The sequence below is a fragment of the Gambusia affinis genome, linkage group LG24 (genome assembly GCF_019740435.1).
Source record: "Gambusia affinis linkage group LG24, SWU_Gaff_1.0, whole genome shotgun sequence".
In the NCBI taxonomy this organism is placed as follows: domain Eukaryota; kingdom Metazoa; phylum Chordata; class Actinopteri; order Cyprinodontiformes; family Poeciliidae; genus Gambusia; species Gambusia affinis.
The window spans coordinates 2087515-2111890 of record NC_057891.1 but is presented as its reverse complement, the minus strand read 5'-3'; the positions used below and the strand labels follow the sequence as shown (position 1 = coordinate 2111890).

At 40.0% G+C, this 24376-nt stretch overlaps 1 protein-coding gene across 1 annotated transcript; it reads left to right on the top strand.

Annotated features, from left to right (window-relative positions):
- Window positions 1-8345: 8345 nt before the first annotated feature.
- LOC122827483 lies at window positions 8346-19221 on the top strand. Its single transcript, XM_044110490.1, has 8 exons — window positions 8346-8644; window positions 9868-10119; window positions 10208-10447; window positions 10546-10806; window positions 10907-11209; window positions 11302-11574; window positions 18196-18279; window positions 18436-19221. Exons 1-8 carry the CDS (start codon window positions 8346-8348, stop codon window positions 18500-18502), a joined length of 1779 nt encoding a protein of 592 aa, XP_043966425.1. The 3' UTR covers window positions 18503-19221.
- The last annotated feature ends 5155 nt before the right edge of the window (window positions 19222-24376 follow it).

The window sequence follows — 24376 nt, the reverse complement described above, 5'->3', positions numbered from 1 at the left end:
CTTTAATATTCACAAAAGCTTAATATATTTGATACATTTTTATCCTCCATCCCTTAAGGGCCCCAGGGCTCAATCCTAGCCCTGGATTGAGACTGATCTGTTTTACTCTTATTCAGTATCTATATGCTCCCACTAGAGCAGGTTATAACAGGAAATATGATCAGCTACCATAACTATGCAGATGATACACAGCTCTACATTACGATGTCACCAGGAGACTCGGAACCCATCCAAGTTACTGAAAAAATGCCTCAAACAGATAAATGTGTGGATGTGCCAAAACTTTCTACAGCTGAACAGAAACAAAACTGAAGTTATCATCTTTGGATCTAAAGAAGAATGAGCAAGAGTTATTACAACTAAAAACCAATGTTCAGGCCTGAATTCTGGGAGTAGTGATGGATTCTGACCTCAACATTTAGAGCCACAGAAAGACAGTTACAAAGTCGGCCTTCTGTCACCTGAAGAACCAGGAAGATATAGTCCATCACACCAGTTCTAAAGTCCCTATACTGGCTGCCTGTAGCTCAGAGGATAGATTTTAAAATACCGTTTTTAGTTTATGTATCACTGAAGGGCTTAGCACTCAATATATTAAAGATCTTCTGTTGTTGTACCAACCTTCCAGACCTCTCAGGTCTTCTGGTTCTGGTTTTGGTTCTGCTCTGCATCCCCAGAACCAAACATGGAGAAACAGCATTCAGCTTCTATGCACCACAAATCTGGAACAAACTTCCAGAAAACTGCAAAGCTGCTGAAATACAGTGTGCTGGAAATGTTATGTATCAGTACCAACTTGTTGCCTCCTTCTCCGATGAAGATTCCCATTTCTAATGGTGTGAAGAAATGGTGTGTGCATTGAAAATGCGTCAGCAAGAAATGTATTCCTGATGTTTGTTAGACTGTAAATAATATGAAAAACAGGAGAGAATGTTTGAAAAATTATTATCTAAGTTCATTTAAATTATGAATTTAACCGAAAGGTTATGTTTTATATTATTTTGTGACACTTTTTCTTTTAATTAAACTTTTTTTTACCTGTTCTTTGGATGTTTGCTTGAAGATTAGAAACGCTGCACACTCTTATGGTTTTATCAAACTGCCTGCCTTAGACAGGCAGCTTTGTGCCTTGTAAGAGCGTCCTAGAACATCCTGTGGCAGAATTCTCTGATAGTCTGTGTGACTGTGTGACGAAACCCAACCTTCTTTTCCTTGTTATGATAATAAAAATCAGCTGAGAGATGAGAGCCGGTGGAGTTAATCCCAGACAGTTGGTTGACTGCGGTTCTCCATGTCTGGCTTCTCTCCCTTCTTCTGCAGAAGAGTAACTGATGTCTCTGTTTGATCCTTGCAGGTTGGGAACTGAAATAGACCCGACACTGTGCCTTTAAATCTAGACTAAAAATCCACCTGTTTATAGTTGCTTTTGAAACAAACATTCATAGTTTAATTGGCAGTCCAGTATAAATATGAATGCTTAAAGACTAAGATTTTTCTACAACAGTTTTGTTGTTAAGATTAGCTTTCAGTTTGGCATGTGTCCAGACAGCTCACAGTAAAAAAGTTATTAGAAAGTAATGTTTTATATAATATTCCAAATTTCAAATTACAAACTTTTTGATCACTTAATTATTAGTCAATTGATTAGTCACCTCAGTGACACTTCTGTTAGTATTTTTGGACACCAAATCGGCAACTGCCAGAATGTATAAAAACGTCTGGTATATTTGTGTTTTTTATCAAGTCATGCATTAATGTTGTGACGTTTTTATGTGTTTATATCTAATGTGTCTCTTGGAAGAGAATAATACTACTGAATAATTCCCAAATTATTTTAATTTATTAACCTATTGTTACTTTTATCGCAGGTCCAAGGTCATGCTGCAACTATCAGAACAAGTTAAAATCAAAAGCAAAAAAATTATCAGAGAACTTCTGGAGGGCAAGTAAAGATCTTTTTGCAGAAGACAAGAAGCCTGATCTGTTTTACAGTGCACTTGTTTTTGATATCCAAGGAAAGATTTCTTCATGCAAAATAAAAAAAATTAAAAACAATAAAAGCAAGAAGTCCCGTCCTAAAAAGTTAAGAACTTATATTCCAGAGAATAAACCAGAAATCTCCCCCAGTGACCTGCTGAAAACAGATAAAAACATCCTCCTGGTTGGAAAACCTGGAATTGGAAAGACGGCTCTGAGTCATGAAATATTGAGACTGTGGTCAGAAAGAGACAACAAGGAGCTGGATTACATGTTTTACATTGATATGAGGAAATTAACCAACATCCCACCGATCAGGAGTTTGGAGGATCTTCTTTTCACTGCATGCAGTGAACCAGATAAGGGTAGAGATGAAGTCTTACAGGACATAAAGAGCAACTCTGATAATGTTACAGTCATTTTGGATGGAGTCACTGATTTATCTACATCAGTTGTGGAGAAATTTGTAGACAAAGATTTATTACCTGATGCTAAAATCATCATTACCTGCAGACTTGAAGATGAGGAATACCTTTGTCCTGAAGACTGGCTCAGAGTGGAGGTGAAAGGCTTCAGTGAGGAAACAATAAAGACATATTTGTCTTCAACTCTGGGTGAAGATCACAGGAAGGTCCTGAGTAACGTGGAGCTGTTGACTCTTTGTCATGTTCCAATGTATGCACTGATGGTGGCTGCCAGCTTTTCATCAGAAGACTCTCTGCAGCCCAGAACTGTGACTGAAATATACATCAATATTGTTCGATTTGGTCTTCAGACGAACAGCAACAAAACCAGGATCAGGAACCTCAATCAATTCATCCAAACCAAGAGAAAAGGGATCCTGTCTCTGGCTGAAGCTGCTTTTAATGCAACCGAAAGAAAAACTGTGAACCTGGGAGAACTTTCTGAGGAGATTACTCAGAACTGTGAAGACAGATGCATCTTTTCCTTTCTGAAAGGACTCTTTGTAAAAGTACCTCCTACTGAAAGCATAACCCTCTATGCTTTCCTCCATTACACCATGCAGGAGTTTTTTGCAGCTTTGTGGCTTTTGAAGAATCCTGATAAGATCAGGGAGGTTTTCCAGCAGTGCCTCACTGAGGAGAAGAAACACATGAAGCATCTGATCCCGTTCATGTGCAGTTTGTTGAATGAGAAGAGTCCACGTTTGATGAGCTATCTGATTCCAGCTGAGGAGATCAAGGAAACATCTGGATGGTTCTTCAAAGAGATGATTGACACATTTATCTCCAAAAATGAAGACACTGAACTTGATGTTGATGTACTGTTTTTCTGCCAATGTTTATATGAGTCACAGAGCTCTGAAATCTGCATTTCCTTTCTGGAGAAACTGGACTTCCATCTTGACCTCAGTGGAGAGAATCTGGACCCATATTCCTGCTGTGCTCTGGCCTATGTGGTCACTCAGTCAAAGGAAAGGAAAATAAATCTGAACCTTCAGGATGTGACGGTGTCTGAGCAAGGAGTGAAGCCACTGTTTGGTTGCATTCAAAATCTTCAATGGTATGACTCAACATGCTTTGTTTCATATTCATTGTTTTGATAAGGACATATACTATTACAAAATTTATTCCAGATAAGTTTGGTTACACAATGCTAATATTGTATAACATTTTTATATAGTGATTTAGTTTTTTTTTTAATTACAGGGTTTACCCTCTGGCTCAGCAGCTGTGGACTGTTGTCTTTCTCAGTGAAGGGCTGACAGAATATATGACATTATTGCAGCGCTGTGGAAACCAGCTCTATTTTCCAGTTAAAAAGCAGCTGTTTGACAGAGCTCTGAAGGTCATGCAGAGGTCAGCTACAAAGGTCAATGTCTGCCTCCAGTGGACCCAAAGAGATCATGTCTGCCAGAGTCTGTGTGAATCCCTGCTACAGGCTCTGCCATACACACATTATCTCAGGTAAGAAACATTATTTCTGTATGTTAGGAGTGGCTATGAAACTGGTGCAGACCAAGCAGATGTTTGGTATTTTAAATGTGGAGAAATCGACTCCTCCTGTTATCTTGAAGACATTTCACCTCTCATCTTATAGACTTCTTCAGTTCTGACAGTTGTTTTGATATATATAACCCTATATATCAGGGTTATTTAGTATCATCACAAACATTCACACTGACAGGGCAATACAGGTCACTAACAAAGCCATTAAAATCACTGTAGAGACAATCAGGGTACTATGGATCTGCCTCTAAAGCCTCTATTCAATTCCCTGTTAGCACCGTTGACTCTGATGATCCTAACAAGTCCTCAGTGACACTAAGATGTGCGCTGTTTTGTTTACATGTCTCAAGGTGTGAGTCTCTGTGAAATTGAGTGTCAGGGCTGCACTGTGGGTGTTAGAAAGGTGGAACCTGAGGTCAGGTGCTCTGGTCCAGGTTAACTTTTTTTTTTTCTTTTTTGTTTTGTCCAAAAACTTTTCTGCGGCGCTAGTGGCTTGTATTTTTGCAACAATAGGCAGACAGGAAAGAGGGCGAGGAGAGGGGGGAAGACATGGTTGTCAGGAACCTGCAACGTCCGCGTCGAGGACTAAGGCCTCCAAACGTAGTGCTTGCTAACCCCTGCGCCACCACAGCACGTTCCATGTTAACTTTTTTTATGTAAAAAAAAGGGGATGAAAAAAAAAACCATTTTTAGGGAGTAGTTTGGATCGTTAGTGGTAACAACATCTGACTGGTCTCCCTATTCAGGGTTTAGATCTATGAAAGCTTCATCAACTCAAGAGTCAATAATACATTCAGAGAGAGAGAGGCTCACCTGACAGGATAACTAACTGACCATTGTAAGTGGGTGGGGACAAAGTTTGATGGGGATTTGGTCCTTCAGCATCTCATGTCCATCCATCCATTTTCTATTCACCCTTGTCCCTAATGGGGTCGGTAGCTGGTGCCTCTCCAGCTACGTTCTGGGCGAGAGGTGGGGTCACCCTGGACAGGTCGCCAGTCTGTCGCAGAGCATCTCATATTTTCACTGATAAACCAGCCCTTTTATTCGGGGAAAAACACCACTATGTGTTTGGTTTGCTCACAAAACCGGGGTTTGTAATTCTCTTCTTGTCTTCTCAAGGCAGGCAAAGGCTCCAACACAACAACAAAAAAAATATAGAGTCCAATCATCATTAAAATGCTCATAGTTCTAAATGTTAAAAAAATCTCACAGTAGGTTTGTTTTTTATCAGTCCATGGTGGTTGTATTCACTAGGTTAACAGTGATTCGGAACAGGTGAGGGATTAAACAACCTCAGGATTTAATTTTAGTAGTTCCTGTATGGGACCCAATGCTAGTGTAAGACTCGTGGGTGTCCAAGTACTGTGATTCCATCACATGGAGGACAGACAAGATGGAGTCCATCAGTAGTGTTACGGCTACTCTGGCGTCTTAACAAGCCTCCAAATTTTCTCATCGCCAGAGTAGTCCTCAGGAGGAGGTCTTTGACTCGTCAAAACCAAAAAGCACTCGCGGAGATGGCTTCTTGTCGAAAGATATCAAAACTTTTAATCAAAAATAGTCTCCGAGTTGACTTATAATAAGTAAAGTTTATTTGACGGTAAAGAAAACCATTCCACTCCTCACTCCTCTATCAAACAACCAGAACTTCCCAGCTGCTGCCTGCCTGCCAATTATAGAAGTAGGCTGACTGACGAGGAGGAGGGCCCCAGCACAAAACAAACAAACAACAATAAATCCACCACTCATCCGCAACATCAACAAAAACAAATTCATCCAACCCTTTACAGGCTCCAACAAGTAGTGTGTGGTTGTATTCATGCAGCTCAGATCAAATCATCACTAAATGTTTCCTTCTTGTTGTTCCAGGTTTGATCCTTGGAGCTCAGATCTTCATGAAGGAACCAAGTTGTTAGTGAATCTGTTCTGTGCAGCAGCAGAGAGAGAACAGCAGACAGGAGAGACGATGCTGGAGATGTTGGCATCAGTCTGTAGATATAAAACATTTCCTTTAGATAACAGATGCATGGCTAATTTTGAAGATGGATACAGAAAATCACAGAGTGACTTCCTGCTGGATCTGTACTCCCAGATGAAGGACAGAGAGACTAAATCAGGTCTGAGTCTCCTTCCATCATTACAGTCAGTTTTCCAGTCAGCTCCTAAAGTCTGGACCATAAAGCTGTCAGAGAGAAAGACCTCCATCCTCCTGGAAGTGATGAAACTCCAACCAGAGAAGAAACTAGTGGAGCTGACAGACTGCTCACATGGAGAGAGTGAAGTGAGGAGTTTCCTGCAGTGTCTGCCTTTTATCTCACAACTCTGGTACAGTCATATTATTTTATGTTACTGTTATGTAAAATAACCATTGTCTGTAAATGATTTAAATTTTGGATTATTTATAATATTAGAACAAAGTTAAAATAATCCAGTTATGTTTCTTTATCGTCTGATATTATTAATGTTCTCATATTGTTTAAATGTCCTTTATAGTTCAGAGGAAAATCTGATCTGTTAATGTTAACATATTTGTAGTTAAGGTTTATTTACTAATTATCTTTGAGGTTAATATTATTAAACATGAGTTCAGTTCAATCTACTTTAGTTTTATTTCCCAGTAAACTACCAGGATGTGAACTAATGTTTATTAGTTTCTAGATGCTGTTAGTTCAGCTTCATGTTTGTAATTTTCTTCTGGCTTCAGCAGAACTGACTCCAGTCAGTTTTCAGGTTCCTCTTCCAGTCCATCCTCTCTAACTCCTCCCCCGTGTTTCCAGTCCTCAGAACAGCAACGTGAACCATTACTGGTCTAACTGGTCTGAACAAAGGTCTCTGGTTGAACAAATGGTTCCAAGAGAACATTGAGGGAGAAACATTGAGGTGCAGCAGTTTGGAAACATGCAGCTAAAAAGTCAAAGAAGAATCTCTGTTAGTTTCACTGAACAGCTTTTAAACCCAGCATGAGACAAACAGACAATGTTCCATGTAGCTGCATTTGACCTTGTGACTGCAGTGAACTTTACTGAGCATGATGAAGATCCTAGCAGCTCTATAGAGAGCAAGACATTAGGATGGCAGACAGTAAGGAGTCTTCATCACTTTGTGTCTCCAGCTGCAGATGTTGAGCAGCAGAACTGAGATTTATGTGTTAAATGAGGATCAAGGTGAAGCTTCAGCTCCTGTTGTTCACGAGATGAACTGAAGTTTTGGTCGTTTCTCTCATGTTTGGTTTTAGTTTTGATGTTTTAGTTTAAAAACTTAATGCTAAAACCCCAGAGATGATAATAACTCAGAGATGTGAATCACAGGATCAGAGTTTGTGTTGAGAGTCAGTAAGAGCTGCTCTGATCAAACATGTTGAACATGTAATTTCATCCCATAGATGACAGACAAGATGGAGTCCATCAGTAGTGTGTGGTTGTATTCAAGCAGCTCAGATCAAATCATCACTAAATGTTTCCTTCTTGTTGTTCCAGGTTTGATCCTGAGAGCTCAGATCTTCATGAAGGAACCAGGTTGTTAGTGGATCTGTTCTGTGCAGCAGCAGAGAGAGAACAGCAGACAGGAGAGAAGATGCTAGAGATGTTAACATCAGTCTGTAGAGATGAATTAACATGTGATGATGATGATGATGATCATCATGATGACAGATTTAAATTTCGTCTTGACTTCCTGCTGGATCTGTACTCCCAGATGAAGGACAGAGAGACTAAATCAGGTCTGAGTCTCCTTCCATCATTACAGTCAGTTTTCCAGTCAGTTCCTGAAGTCTGGACCAGAAAGCTGTCAGAGAGAAAGACCTCCATCCTCCTGGAAGTGATGAAACTCCAATCAGAGAAGAAACCAGTGATGCTGACAGACTGCTCACATGGAGAGAGTGAAGTGAGGAGTTTCCTGCAGTTTCTGCCTTTTATCTCACAGCTCAGGTAAAGTCATATTATTAAATCAGAGTTATGAAATAGAGTATTTAGTGAAAGTTAACAGTTTTCCATATGTAACACTTACATAGATCTTTATCCACATGTACATAAATATACTCCATTCTGATTTAATTGGTAGTGTGTATAACTTCTCCTTTGTAAGCAGATTAAAATAGTTTAACATAGTAACTTCTTCCTACATGAAGTCAACAACAAATCATATGTGCCTTGGTCACCCACATGCCTAGCAACTACCAAGGTTGAATTTATGCAGCTCAGATCAAATCATCACTAAATGTTTCCTTCTTGTTGTTCCAGGTTTGATCCTGAGAGCTCAGATCTTCATGAAGGAACCAGGTTGTTAGTGGATCTGTTCTGTGCAGCAGCAGAGAGAGAACAGCAGACAGGAGAGAAGATGCTGGAGATGTTGGCATCAGTCTGTAGATATAAAACATTTCCTTTAGATAACAGATGCATGGCTAATTTTGAAGATGGATACAGAAAATCACAGAGTGACTTCCTGCTGGATCTGTACTCCCAGATGAAGGACAGAGAGACTAAATCAGGTCTGAGTCTCCTTCCATCATTACAGTCAGTTTTCCAGTCAGTTCCTGAAGTCTGGACCAGAAAGCTGTCAGAGAGAAAGACCTCCATCCTCCTGGAAGTGATGAAACTCCAATCAGAGAAGAAACCAGTGATGCTGACAGACTGCTCACCTGAAGAGAGTGAAGTGAGGAGTTTCCTGCAGTGTCTGCCTTTTATCTCACAACTCAGGTACAGTCATTATATTTAATCTGAGTTACAAAAATGAGTATCATGTGGATATTTTGTGAAAATTAACAGTTTTCCATATGTAACACTTACATAGATCTTTATCCACATGTACATAAATATACTCCATTCCGATTTAATTGGTAGTGTGTATAACGTCTCCTTTGTAACCAGATTAAAAAAGGTTAATAAAGTAACTTCTTCCTACATGAAGTCAACAACAAATCATATGTGCCTTGGTCACCCACATGCCTAGCAACAACAAAGGTTGAATTTATGCAGCTCAGATCAAATAATCACTAAATGTTTCCTTCTTGTTGTTCCAGGTTTGATCCTTGGAGCTCAGATTTTCATGAAGGAACCAGGTTGTTAGTGAAACTGTTCTGTGCAGCAGCAGAGAGAGAACAGCAGACAGGAGAGAAGATGCTGGAGATGTTGGCATCAGTCTGTAGATATAAAACATTTCCATTAGATAACAGATGCATGGCTGATTTTGAAGATGGATGCAGAAAATCACAGAGTGACTTCCTGCTGGATCTGTACTCCCAGATGAAGGACAGAGAGACTAAATCAGGTCTGAGTCTCCTTCCATCATTACAGTCAGTTTTACAGTCGACTCCTGAATACTGGACCATAAATCTGTCAGAGAGAAAGATGTCTGACTTTATGGAAGTGATGAAACTCCAACCAGACAAGAAACTAGTGATGCTGACAGACTGCTCACATGAAGAGAGTGAAGTGAGGAGTTTCCTGCAGTGTCTGCCTTTTATCTCACAGCTCAGGTACAGTAAGATGTTGTCATTGAGATTTTAGCTTCCTTTATCTCAAATTATTTTTTTTCACTTCTCTCTCTCTCTGTTTCAGTTCTCCTCCTGGGTTTTTCCAGAGTGTTTGTTCATCTCTGTCAATGAGATCCAGAGAGGAGATCCAGCAGCTGGTTTCTCTCCTGCAGCTTCTGAACTTCAATTTGCTGCTAACAGGAGTTTTATCCAGGAAAACCTGCAGCTCTGTGGGAAAAGTTCTCTCCCTGTGTGGATCTAAAGTGGATCTAATCCTCACAGACAGCCAGATGTCCGTCAGAGGAGCTGCTGTCCTCTTTAGATCTACAACACATCTCCACAGTCTGAGGCAGGAACCTGAAGAACAACGTCTCTTTCTCATCTCTTATCTGCTGTTGAACCATCAGTTCTTGATGTCCATCATCTCTGTTCTTCTCTCTGATCCAGACTCTCCAACAGTCTGGTCTTGTTCCTCTCTCAGTGGGTGAGAAGAGGCAGAGTGGCCTTTCCTCTGGTCCTAGAAGAGCTTTCTGTGGTTTCCACCAAATATCAGCCACAGAGAGTCTTGTTGAAGGTCGGCAGCAGTTTGTCGTCTCTGCTGAGGTTCTGGACAGCGGGACGCTTGGACCTGACCGAGTCCGGACTCCCTCCTCAGAGTCTCTTCAGTCTGCTGCTTCACGACGCTCCTCTCACACTCAGGTGAAAATCTTCATCACGTCTATCAGAAAGTAAACAGTTAAGAAACACAGTAAGAGTTTAATCTGTGATTTCTGCAGATTGAGTAAAGAGAAACTCCAGCAGCTTCTTGTTCTCCTCCACGAGGTTCAGGACCAGAACCTGACGTTCAGCCCCTCTTGAATAAGGTCGGTGGAGACCTGAGCTCCTGCCAGTTGAGCTGGGAGCTTCTTCACTTCCTGCTGCAGCAGCCGACAGCTCAGCCCATCACCGTGAACCTGAGGAAGAACCGATTGTTAGAGGAGAGAGCTGCTCAGCTGCTGCCCTTCCTGCACAGGATGGTGATTGAAAGGTGGATGTTTTGTTTTCTAGTCAATAGTTGGTCTGATCTTCCATCAGCAGCCTGTGGTTCCTGGAACTAACAAAGTGTCGTGTTGAATCCTCTTTCAGGCCCAGTCCCAGCTTTGTTAGGACTTCCATCAGGGAGATCTTCAGGACTCACCCCAGTTATCACACGATAACCGGGTTGCTGAGGTCACTGGATCACGTGATCGACCTGAACTGCACAGAGCTGGACTCCAAGGACTGCGACGCTCTGCTGTTCATCCTCAGACACAGTGAGGGAGTGAAACTGAAGCTGCTGTGGAGCTCCATCCCAACAGAGGGAATTCAGTCCATCCTCTATATGCTGCACACAGTTTCTGATCTCAGGTCAGATATCAGAACCTGCTCCTCAGGCCTCCTTCCCACGATGAACCATTCCCTCCCGTTCATCACCCGGTTGGTTTTGTTTCTTCTCTTTTCCCACCAGTGTGGACAGGAATCTCCTGCTGAGGTTCATCCACTGCTGCGCTGCCTCTGACAGCCAGCAGGGGGCAGCATCAGACCTACTGTGGACCCTACGGCACAGATTGGATCTTTCCTGCTCGTCCTGCGTGGAGCTACCAGAGGAGGATCAGACGGAGCCTCTGAGGTTGACGGCGGCCGACTGCAGGGCCGTCTCCACCGTCCTGAGACACAGCAGCAGGGACGCACAGCTGGACCTGAGAGACTGCGAGGCGGAGGACAGCGGGCTGGACCTGCTGTTTCCCGTCCTGGACAGAGTCCGTCTCAGGTCAGTTAGAGAGCCGACGAAGCCGAAGCCGAAGCAGGGAGAAGTTTATTGACCTTCAAGTTGATGTTCTTTGGTGTTATTGTTCTGTTCAGAGTCAATAAGACGGTCCTGGTCCAGCTTCTGTCTCTGCTTGCCGTGAACAATCAGAGGGACGCCGTGAGACGAGCAACGTCCCTGTGCAGAGCCCTGGGAGGAGAACTGGACCTGAGTCACCGGCCACTGGATCAGAGGCTCTGTGGAGCTCTGGCTCTGATGCTGGATTACTGTGAAGATCTAAGAGAGCTGGACCTCAGTCACTGCCAGCTGACAGACCAGCTGCTGACAGACCAACTCATCAGACATCTGCACAAAGTGCACAACCTGGAGTAAGTTTCCCAGACTCTCCTCTCTGTCAGACACAGACCATCCATGTTGTATCTGTGTTTGGGGTGAAGGGTTGGTACTCAGAGTTCTGTCAGTATCAAGGTGAGACCCAACTGATGTATTGTCACAAGTAGAGCTGTAAAATTAGGCTTGAAGCTGAAATCACAATACACTCAGGGGGGATCTGTCTTAGGTAACAGGTAAAAATATGCTACACCATTAATTTGTTAAAAATAAATCAAAACCCAACCACTCAATATGAAATTTGTTGATTCTTAGCAACAATGAATCACCAGTTCTGATCCAGTTCCTAAGATATGATCTGCGGTGCTGGGGTGAACTTTGATCGTTGTTTTACGTCTTTTCGTTGATTTTACTATTTTTTAAATGTTCAGACAAGTGAAAAGTCCCTCTGCAGAGATGTAACGGTGAGCGTCTTCCTCTCCGGTTGTGCCTTCTCGCGCCGACACACACGCCCCTTTTTAGTCTCTAATTTCACACACACCTGAAAACATCATGATTCACCCAAATCAGTTACAAACAGTGGAAATTAGAAAATATTTTTTAACAATGAAATCACAGCAACTGTTCTACACGACAGTTTGATACATTTTTCATACTTTTTAATGTATTTATTCAGGAAAAAAACAAACATAGTGGTTATGTTACAGAGCCTTATGGTATTTGCTATGATGTTAAACTTCATGAGGTTTATTTCAAATTTAATGACCTTGGTAAAGAAAGGGGAAGGGAGAAAGGTTTAAAAGGAAAGAAGAGATAAAAGTAGGGGGAGCAGAAGGATAGAGAAAGTACAAGGCAATATTGTAGAAGTTTACTTCTCCACCTGCAGAAAGTGAAAGAGAATAGAAGAGAGAAACATTAGTGACAAACAACATAAGAAAATGACAAGGTACAAGTTAATTGAAGATCTATGTAGTGGCAACCAGAGTGTATCTGAAGACCCTTTAGTCAAACACCTGTCTGTGTTTGTGTGCATTTATGTTTGTAGGTTTCTGCTTGAGATTCTTCAATAGGGTAAAAGTTGGTTTGGTAAGGCACAGCTGTTCCCACCAGGGCCAAAGGGAGAAATGAGGAAGTCTTAGAAAGGTTCCCTGAAGTCTGAAGCTGCAGGTCCATCACTGCACAGACAACCATAGTGGTGGAGAAACTTACATGGCTGCCAGTGCAGCGTTAGCTTGGTGAAAACCAGCCCTTTGTTCTATACCTTTCTTTGTAAAGATGATCCAAATCATCATCTCTTTGAAAAGAGATGATGCTTGTTGAGTCAGCTAGCTCAACAAGCATCATCTCAACCCTGCTGCTACTTGAAAACTACTAAAGTAGTTGATGTGAAGTTGTTTTTTCCTCGGTTTCTTTTGTTAGAAGCTCAAAAAACCGCGAACTAAGATGTGTGTTATTTTGCTTGTTGAGGTTTGTTGGGGCTTTTCTTTGATGTTAAGAAAAGCTTCAACAAGCTGGTTGATCTAACTTTAATGTAGATTTACTATTTTGAAGAATGGCCTACATGGACTTGGTAGCAATTAGAAATGTAGGAAGGAAAAAATTTTGCAAAAAATGTGAGAACTGTCATCAATGTTTTACTTATGTGATAATTAATAGTAGTTAAAAATAATTTATAATTTAAACTATATAACAATAAAAATCTTTAATCAGGACACCAAGTCCAGCATGTCTGGAGTCCTAAGTCACTCAGTGTCGTGAAAGAAGGAAATCAGTTGACTGGTAGAAGAAAGTTTTTACACAATAATGAATGTCATTAGAATCTCTGGTAATTTAGTTAAGGAAAAAGTAAAGCAAGGATCCTTCTCTAAAAGGAATGGAGAGGTCACTGCAGGTGGCCTCTGTAGGTAGACGTATCAAGAGTTTTCTTCTCTCTGTAGGAATGCAGAAGGGCAGTTTGCTGTGTACAAGTTTTCAAAAGCACATTTCAAAGGTCTGTAATAAATTCTATTCCTCACTTGCAGGTTAGATGAAGTAGATCTTCAGCTTGTATGTATTTGTTGTAGGCTAACTCCAAAGACAATTTATTTGGATGTTTGCTTTTGTAGTTGGGATCAGTTCTTATCTGACTAAATGTTATCAGATACTTGAGGGGAGTTTGGAAGTTATCTCTGTAGCACAAGGAATGTTTAAATAATAGATCTGATCAGTTTGTGAACAAATATGGTTTCCAACATCTGTAACATCTACCATCACCTCAAGGAGATGTATTTTATTTTTGTACAAACATTGCTTCCTCACTACCCCTATGATTGTTCCATCATCTTTCTGCAAGGGGCCCAGAACATCCAAAGTTTCTTTTTATTCACTTTTTTATCTGTGAAGACCAGATCATGCAGGGCCACGCAAAGGAGGGCCTCCAGGAGGAATCATTTCTTCCTCCTCCTCTCCTAAGTAGGAAAGAAGGATGGTTCATTTGGGCATAGCATTTACTAGAGGGCAACTGTGGCTGTATGGTAGAGTAGTTGTCTTGCGATTGAAAGGTTCTAGGTTTGATTCCAGCTTCCTCCTGCCACATGTCGATGTGCCTCTGGGCAAGGCACTTAACCCCAAATTGACTACCGATCTGTAGGTATTGGTGTATTACTGTAGAGGAAAGTGCTTTGAGTGGTCAAAATGACCGGAGAAGTGCTATATAAGTTCAGTCCATTTACCATTGACAGAGGTTTTAATGAGATTGCCATTAAGATTTATTATTCTGTCCCACTCACAAACATTGAATTTCAATGCATCCAGGGCTCTACTGTCATCTCTAAATTAGGTCTAAGGAATACTCAAAATGTGGTGTGTATTTGGACGAATGGAAAAATGCCTTCAATACCCCAAATGGAGACTATATGCTGATCATGGTAAGCTACTGATCTTCATGTCTGATCACCACCAGCAAGCAAGGCTGGTCAAGTATCTTGCTCAACTACACAATGACACAGGTGGGGAGAGTAGGGACTGAACTGGCAACCTACTGAATGTGGGGTAGTGAACTCCTATCACCATCATCTCCATTGTCTGTGATGAAGTTAGCAGCGGAGGAATAGAGACATTTGCTGGGGAAGCTAAGAAACTTTTAACAAGAATCTGCAGTACATAAAGACAGATAAATATTCTTCCCCAGGCAAGACAACTGGACTCTGTATTTCTATAGTTTATATTATGTTATGGGCCTGCATCCAAAAATGAGAAATCAGGAGCAAATTTTGAAAGAGGGCTTCATCATAACAACCACTTGTTCCACTGGGGTGATTTATTCTTCTCCAGTCAGTGTGACAGTAACCCAGTTAGAGGTTGAGAACAGGAACATGGAGGCCAACCAACAGGAACTGTTCCTCAGGGTTCTCCTTCCCACCATCTACTTCTCTCACACAATCTAATCCTAAAGGTGTTGAAGTGTTTCTGTGTTTCAAGGTAGCTTAGTGTTCCTGGTGGTGTTGAGACCCTCAAGGTTTTCCAGTCACACTTCTGATAGAGGAACATGACCAGGGATGTGAAGGAATGAGTCTCAGACTGCCTGGTGTGTTCCCAGCTTTCCATCCTGCATAAGGGTTTCTCTGCCTTCTGCCTGTTTCCCACTGGAATTCATCACAGGTCTAACCACTTCCAACACCATGGACCACCATAATCACCATTATTCACTGCTTTTCCAATATGACTTATTTGATTCCCCTAGTGAAGCTGGGCACATGAAAGAGTGTGACGTCTCTTTCCCTTTACAAGGATGGAGCCATCTTTTATATGAAGTGTTTAGATTCAGAGGCACACTGGATGTAGTATCATCCAGGATCTGCTAGGCCTCAGTCTGTCCTGGTTATCAAAGCAGTCATTCTTCATGTTTCAGGGCTGGTGGAGCTCATTGCTATGTCCAGTGTCACTTTCTTGCTTGTTCTTCCTGATTAGCCTTTATGCCCTGGTTTTCTGTTGTTTTATTTACTGGACTCTCAGCTCAGTCTATGTCTTTGCGCTGCAGCTCTGCCATTGGTCATGGGGGCTGTCTGCTTATGTCCTTGAGTCTTATTTCATGGATTGAGGTGGATCATAGGAGTACGTACCCACATTAGCTCTTTTGCTCCAAGAGTTTTTGCCCCTCAGCTTGCTGCCAGCACAGTTTCTATACTTTTTATTGCCCCTTTGCTAATCAGTGTGGCAGCTCATCATCAGACCAGGTAATCTTGTTTAAGAAACTAACAGTTATTTGGAATCAATCTCCTTTCCTCTGAAGTTTCCTTTTTCCCTGCAGTTTTGCAGCTGACGATTCAGTGTGTTCTGTCTTTGTAAACAAATCAGAAATTAATTCTAACTGCTGTGATGTCGCTGAATATCTTTGTCACTAGTCAGTTGTTATAGTGAGATTAGAATTGAGTGGAATTGAGGAGGAAGGTTATTGCTAGGCTAGTGCAACATTAACCCAGGCACAACCACACCAGGTTGTACCTGCTCCATAGTCACCTAACCAAGACATGTTTCTGTGGTTATGTAAATAATATTATTTGCATGTGATGGGGAAAGGAAGTGGATAGGATCCCTTTCTTGAGATGGAGTCACCTGCGACAGACTGGCGACCTGTCCAGGGTGAACCCTGCCTCTCGCCCGGTACGCAGCTGGAGATAGACACCAGCAACCCTCCCGACCCCATCAGGGAAGAAGGGTGTACTAATAATGGATGGATGGATGGAGTCACTCAACTCATCTTTGCCAATTGTTTGGACAATAGCAGCAAACCCAGTCTGGCCCTCAACCAAACAATACTTATGGCCATGGCTTTCAGGTACCTGCACTTCTCTCATCCCACTTCTCCAAGCCAAGTATTAACTGCAAGCCAATCACTTTCCCCAGTGGAGGAAGGTCCCTCATAATGAACCTGTAGGTATTCAAACATGCTCATCCCAAAACAGCACAGCTCCATCACAAACGATGTATGTGGATATTCTCTCTACCAAAGTGAGAGTACATCCCAAATGGTTGCCACACACTGCTGGTCAGCAGGAACACATCCCCAGGCAAGTGAGTCCACTGACCTCTGTGAGATATGGAGTGTTTTAAGATCAGTAAATTTCTCCTTGATCTATATGTGAAGGAGTAAACCAGAACTAAAAGAGTGAGCAAGGTGAAAATAATCATTTTAATTCAATATGAAGATCTGTTTTTGATATCATTTCTCAGAACATCTCACAGCAAAAGTCTCTAAGAGACTACTCACCTAAATAATCACACAAAACCTTTTTCCCTACAATATATTCAACTCTTCCCTCTTTAGCTGCAGGTGTGAGGTTTGTTACCCTGAGTGGAAGCAGAAAATAACCCAGTACTTGGAGGAACTGAGCCTCTACCTGGTTTCAGAGACATCTCTGTATTCACACTGTCCTTCAACAAATAGTAATGTGTCATAAAAAACTTGAAGTATTTAATAATAGTGTAAAGGTTTAAATGTAAAAAAATTGTAACCTTACTACAAACAATTGTTAATTCCAAATGCCAGCTCTCCCCAAAGACCCATTTCCAGCCTGGACCAGATGGATCCTCATCCTGAATGAGATCTGATTCAGGATTCCTGGATCAGCACCAAATCCAATTCCAGTACTGAGCTCTAACATAACAAATGTGGTGAACTTGGAACCCTGCAAATTAGGATGTAATGATAAATCATTTATTGTTCTCCTTGAGTTATCTGGAGAAGTTCTGCACATTCTATTCACAGCTTCAGTTGAAGTTCTGTCTGTCAATGCATCTGATCTAAATAAAATGGAGAAGTCATTTCTTCTGTGAGTTATTTATCTTCAGGTGTTAAGAACCAATTAATAAACCACTGATAAACAAAATAAGTTTTTCTAAATCACTACAGTGCAATTATAGGACAATGCTCAATCTGTTGTTAAGAAATGAAATGTTAGAAAATATTTATTAACAGTTAAATAGAGACGACCAACAGCTTTAATGTGTTTCAGTTTGGTTTTGGTGCTCATCAAAGTATTGAGACTTTGCTTTTCAAAGTGTTTTATGACGTCCATGTAAACAGACAGTGGAACAACTGCAGTGCTGATTTTCAATGGATCTCAGTGCCTCATTTCACATGATTTTAATCTCACATATTATTCCAGGGACTGGAGAGTTTGGTACGACTCCCTGGTGCAGAAATGTGTTTTGAAATGTACTTAAGGAAAATGGACTTTATATCAAGAGATATCATCTCATCAGATTGACAGGAGTCACATGGGGTTCAATTCTGGGACCCCTCTTATTCAGTATCTCCCATTCTATCACTGGGGATAGAATGGTAGCTAATATATATTAGCTACCATTATTAGGGCAGCTAATTGATGCTATTATTTGGTGAGATGTGCTTTACAATCTCACCAGATGACTCTAAATCTGGTTGCATGCAATGAGCAGAGGGGTGAGATTAGGATTTTCCTCAGCCAGCCAATGGGGAATGGGTCATTGTTAAGTATTTCACTGGGATTATGATGTGAAATGTACTGTCAGATAAATCCTAGACATGTTATACAAAAGGACGGTTTCATAAGGAATTGGCTGCTTTCCTCTTTGGTTCAGATTTACTGATCAATAATCAACATGTTTTGATGAAGTTTTGTCTTGTGTTTGTGTTTCAGTCTGAGTCACAATCACATCACTGATCTCTCCACTGATTGTTTACTCCGTCTTTGCTTCATGAACCCTTTCATTGATTGTTTGAGGTGAGCAGACATTCTTCAGAGCTCCATCATTGGAGGAGTTTACCATCAGAGGATGATCTCTGAGCCTCTGATGGTAAACCCTGGCTGATCTCTGAGCATCGGAAGCCATGTTGTTGTTTCTCAAATTTTATTTTTTCTGCTTTGCTTTTTTTGTAGACTGAACAACAACAACATCATCAACAAAACTCCTTTTAAGGGCAACAAGAAGTTTGAAATCTGGTGAAGCAGCTGTGAGTCAGCAGCTCATGTAAATAACAGGATCTATATTTATGTTATCATCCAAAACTGTCTCTTCACTGGTAGAGAGCGATCTGTAAATGGAAACCTTTCTCTTCAATGTTGCTTTCACTGGGTTCTCTCACGGCCTGATGATGTTTTTACCATGTGTTCCTCCTCTCTTATAATCCACTTTGCTTTATTTTGCTAAATAAAGGCCACGAGAGGGAATAAATACGGCACACTGCCTGGTAACACCGGTTAGTTTTCAGCAGTGGGGAGCATCTTTTCTTCTGGTTTCTATGTTTGTTTATTAGCATTCTTGTTTTGGGGTTTGATGTAGTAATTTAAGATTAGTGATAACATTATTTATCATGTTGTTAGTAAGAACACTAAGAAAAGTTTAATAAAAGTAAATCAGAAATGAAGCAAAAATAAGTGGTGATTAGTTTTTATGTATCTCTATCTATTAGATGTTTCTCCATGTTCCCAGTTTCTCCACTTTGTTTGCTGGTGTTTTTTCTTTTCTCACATCTGTTTCTAAAGAGTCGTGTTTTCCTAGTTCAATAATCAAATTATCCAATATATGTAGAAATCATTCTCAGTCACTCCTTGCTGGTTTCTTTTGTTAAATGTTGTTACTTTCCTGTGCACATTGTTGTATTTTGCCCTGGATTCCTGGTTTTTATCATTTGTTTATCATTAAACTTGAAGAAGTACTCACCACTTTTCTGTGATAGAATCTCTCATCATTTTAATAACATCATCACAGTTTTTTCTGTAGATCTGTCAGGAACCATCCAGTACCAGCAGATCAGTGAGGTAAACCAGTGTGGTTGTTGAACTGGAAATGTTTAACTGTTTTTAGCTGCCATCACATCTCTGTCAGTCATCTTAAAGCAGTTTGCAGGTAGATAATATACAGAAACTTTTATCTAGGAATGGGATTGTTATGTGGAGAAAGGAGTTTAGCATATAGTTATGGTACAATTTTGATTTATAATCAAAAAGCTGAATAAGAAAAAAAACGAAAACATACTTTTAAGAAGATACTTAATGTGATAGTGGAAGTGTAATAAAACAATTTAGGAGATGTTATGTTAGTTACATCAGGATGTATGTTGTGCTGTTGATGTACAATCTGACAAATTTGATATCAATATATCTTATAATGATGAATGATGAAGTTTTTAGACAATGTAATATGTAATCCAAATTCATATTTATACAATTTCTATTCTCCAACATACTGTTATGTGTATTTTAAGGTGCAAGTCTTTGTATAATCCACTTTAACCATTAGAAGGTATTATCACTCATGAAATGTCTTTGAAATAATTCACTCCAGGTTGGAGGATTATTGTGAAGATATTTGATTAATTTATTAGGAATAATTTGCTGCACATAAACTAGGATAGTGATGCTAATTTTACGATTATCCATCTAATGAGTGTCAGTGGGTGAAAAAACTAAAGGTCAGACTAGAATGTAATCAGTAAGTACTTTTTATCTGTAATGTGTTGGAAGTTGAAATATATTCAATGTTATTTGAAACAGAGTTGCTGTCATCCATTGTGACCCTGAACGTGTGACGGTGTCCTTGTGGTTTTGTTTAGTAGACATGCAGTATCAGTGTGGGACACTGTGAGATGTTACAGTGAAGAACGAGTTTGTCCTCTGACATTACAGTGAAACTGTGTTTGTGTTTCTGTATGATGTGCTGATAGTAAGTGGAGAAGGTTCAAATCAAATGAAATGATCAGGTTTGGCTCATTTTAGTGTCTGTTTTCTAAATGAAACCCAGTCCACTCATGTTCTGTTTGTATATATTTTACATTCAAGATAATCATCAGGTTTACAGTGAATTTTCCAATATTCTATTTCTGTTAGATGAAAATAAGAGGAGATGAGCGCCATCCTGTGGTCAAATGAAGTCACTGCAGAACAACACATGGGTTTTTGTTCTGGGTGTAACCGGATCCCTTCTGCGTTGTGCTGGTTATTGGTTGTTAGTCAGGCCGTCACTCGGTTTGGCTGTCATCGATTTATTCTGACGAAAATATTAAAAAGAAAAGCAATCATTTTACAAGCTGCCCGCTCCAAGTCCTACACAAACAGAAATACATAACAGAAATTAACAGAATAAATATCTAAATAAACTGGATGTATTTAGATAGAAAATAAATAGGACACACCTCTACCGCAGGACAACATGACAACAGGAGAGGGCCTAAGGGACGCAAACATTTAAAAGACGAAACTATAAAAGAAGAAATAAAAAGAAGGGGCTACCGTTCTTAAAGTAGGCTAACATGTTCAAAACAATGACAGCTTGTGTAATTATAACAACAAACTGGTTACATGGGCAAAGAAAGAAGCGAGTTTGTGAATCTGTAGAGTTTCTAAATGTGAAACTGAGCATAAAACAAGTAGGATGTGTTTAGTGTAGCAGTTGTTTTGTCATCATGTTTTAAACATAATAGAATATGTCTGGTTGTAATATGTGTTTATGTTAAGTTTCCTTCTCTGGAAGAAGTGTTTAGTTATCTCAAAGCAAAATAAGCTTCTTAAAACTGTAGCAGTTTAAATCTCTAACTATAAAAATTTGAGTACAAAATAGATATTTCTGAAGCAGAAATGTTTGAAGATTTTAGCTGAAACCAACTTCACTCTCCTGTTATGTTGTGGCTGAAATGGACGTGTAAAAAGTTAAGTTAAAAAAAAATAGTAGGAAGTATATGTTAGCATGAAACTTTTTCTGTCTCATTTTAGAGGAACTCTACATATAAAGACAAAGAAAGCTAAGGGAAAATCAAAGTGTTGGCATTGCTAGCTTCAGCCATTGTTTATGTCCTGATTTACAGCGTTTGGCTTCTGCTGGTGCAGATTTATGACGCATGAAAAGTCAGATTAAATGTGACGAGCATTCTGACCGCAAGCGGCACAAATGAGATTGTTTGAAGAAGTCAGAGCTACGATGCATTTGCAGCGTCAATGTAGCTTTGAAAAAGGTGAAATCCAAATTTTTAATATGCAAATATATTCTCTGTTGTGTTGAAGAAAATAATGCAGTTTAAGGTAAAATACTTAATGAAGAAAGAAAAAAGAAATATCTGTTGGTGAACTCCAAAGTATCACTCCACCACCATGTTGGTGTCAGACTGGAGTTAAAAAAATTAACTCTGACCCTAAAACTCTCAGTTTGGTTTAAGTGAACTCTGGAATGGTTTGAACAGAGATGTGAATGACAAATGACCCTGAGACCACAATGCATGGCATTGTGGGTAAAAACATCCCAAACAAGTGTGTTAGCTTAGTGCTAGCAGGAGCAAAGGCTTTTAGTTTCTTACCAAAAACAATCACAAACATCTGATGTCACTCCAGTTTAGTTTACATCTGATGAAGGAAGTTGTGCTCAGATGTTTCGATCTTGTTTTTTTGTGTGGTTGTTGGTGCGGCGCCCCCACAGGCGAGGAGTGGAACGGGTTGCTCACAGAATTTGATTGGTTTGATTCAATGCAGTGAGGAAGAGAACCGCAGCAGCTGGAACTGGAATAACTGGACTGAACTGTCAGTAAAACCTTTACATTTTGATGAGATAATGTGCTAGTGATCTGATGAGTCCTAAATATCCGTCTGCAGTCCTGCTTGTCTGAGCTTCATAGACAGTTATTGTTACTCCAGCTCATCCTGCTGTGCTCTCCACATGTTTGCTGTTGTTGTTGCCCCTCAGTTTCTCATTAAATGGCTCGAGGCCCTCTAAAGTCTCCTATAATCAGCTTTGATCTGCTCTCAGACGCCCTGCAGACCCACATTTTTAACCTTTAGACAGCGGCTCAACAGCATGCCTGTTCTGCTCCTAATTCTCGGTGCTATTGGGTTCTGGATCTGTGAGGCTGCATGCACGCGTCGGTTCCTTCTGCTGCACCTACCGTGTTGCGCCAGCGCTCCTAGTCGCAGAGCCCAGAGCAGCGCGATGCGTAAACATCCCAGAACTGTGTATATATGAGGAAGCATCCAGTAGCAGCACATTAGTGAGGAGAACCATTGTTGTGGTGGAACTGGAAATGTTTCACAGTATTTAGCTCCCATCACATCTCTGTCACTCAGCTTAAAGCTGTTTACAGGTAGCTGTTCTATATGAAGTTTCATGTAGGAGGGGTATTCTTGTAATGTGGAGAGAGATGTTAATTTTAGAATGTAGAGGAAAAAAAGGTGCATATTTAGAAAAATGGAAAGAAATAGTGCATATGTAGAGTAATATATTCAATGTGATATATGTAGTGTAAGCAATAGATTTGGGAGATTATTATGTGTGTTTTATATCAGTATGTATTTTCTGCTGTAGGTGTTGTAAAAATAGAATGTATTTATCAATATATATTGTAATGAAATGTTATCAGAGCCATCATGCATGAAGAAGTTGTTAGACAATGTAATGGGAAATTTGAAGTAATATATTAATAATTAGTATTGTTTGACATAATGTGGTTATAGTAAGTTCCAAGTTATTTTATGCAATATTTTAGTCAAAAAAGCTTTTATAATTCGTCAATTGTGTTAGAAATAATCCAGTTCAAGTTAGAGGACTTAAAAGAAAAAATAGGATTTATATGAGAGGAATGAGTGATGTATGGAAACATGATGTAAATGTAAGAAATGTTCAGCTAATGAGATGTGATTGGAAAACCAAGGAAAGGTAAGAATGTAGAATTAGTTGTTTTCAGAAAGTCAGTGTTTCTCACCCATTGTGACCCAGAAGAAGTGATGATGTCCTAGTGGTCTGTGTAGTGGACATGCAGTAGTTGTATGGGACACTGTGAAAGAGTTAGTCCTCTCACATAATAGAGTGAAAGTCCACTGGCTGGTGGTGGTGGTGGGTTAGTGCTTCTGTATGATGTATGTATAGCAAATGGAGTAGAGTTCAATATTAAGGTCATTCTATGTAATTTACAAAGAAGTCCATCATCACGTTTACAGTGAGTAATTCAATATACTTTATATTTTAATCAGATCAACATAAGAGGAAATAGGCGCCATCGTGTGGCCAAATGAAATCATTACACAATAGCAAGATATTCCTTTTAGTGTGAGGTAGAGGTCTGAAACTCCACAACACCTGAACAGAGTAATGAGGTCACTGAGGCTCTGCAGAGATGATCCACATAGGAAGGAGGTGATGAAGATGTTTCATTCCAGTGAGTTTGTATCTGTTGTTCATGTAAAAACTGCAGGACATCGACTGGAGGACTGGAGTTTGGGAGCCCAGGTGTGAGGGGAGTGAAAGAGGTGAGTCTGAGCATCTGTTGTATGTATACATTTAAATGTCAGCATAAAGGGAGTTTCATGTGTTCAGTGTAGCAGTTGTGTTGGTTTCATGTTTAAGACAGAAGAAGATTAGTGGTAGTGAAATGTGTCTGTGTTAATCAGTCATTTTACAGTCCAAAATAGATATGTAAGAACAGAAATGTTTGAATATATATATATTAGAGAAGATGTTAGCTGAAACCAAGGTAAAAGTTATAAACCTGTTTTATTAAGGGATGTGTAGAGTTAATAATTAATGTTAATCACTATTTCAGGGCAAAAGAGGGAAGCTTTGTGTTAAGATCCAGATGATAAAGAAAATGTAGAATGTTATGTTCTGTCAGAGAAATAAATGTTGAAAAGAGTGGGATTGATTAGAACAGGTTTCACAGTTTCTGCTGTACAGAGGGATGGAGTGATTAAGAAGTGTGAAACATTAAAGGAATCCTAGTAAGGTAGAAACAGGTTTAGAAGTATTTTTTTATAGAGAAAGTGCTTTGAGATGTAGAAAACATTATGTAGACATAACATTTTATCCACCATGAGATGGTGGTCAAGAAAATGTGGGATAGAA

Bases quoted from the DNA above. Each gene is read 5' to 3' on its own strand.
- LOC122827483 (XM_044110490.1), top strand. From the start codon at position 8,346: ATGGCTAATTTTGAAGATGGATACAGAAAATCACAGAGTGACTTCCTG. The intron at 10,120-10,207 runs GTGAAAATCTTC...GATTGAGTAAAG, and splicing joins GACGCTCCTCTCACACTCAG to AGAAACTCCAGCAGCTTCTT. The intron at 11,575-18,195 runs GTAAGTTTCCCA...TTTGTGTTTCAG, and splicing joins CACAAAGTGCACAACCTGGA to TCTGAGTCACAATCACATCA.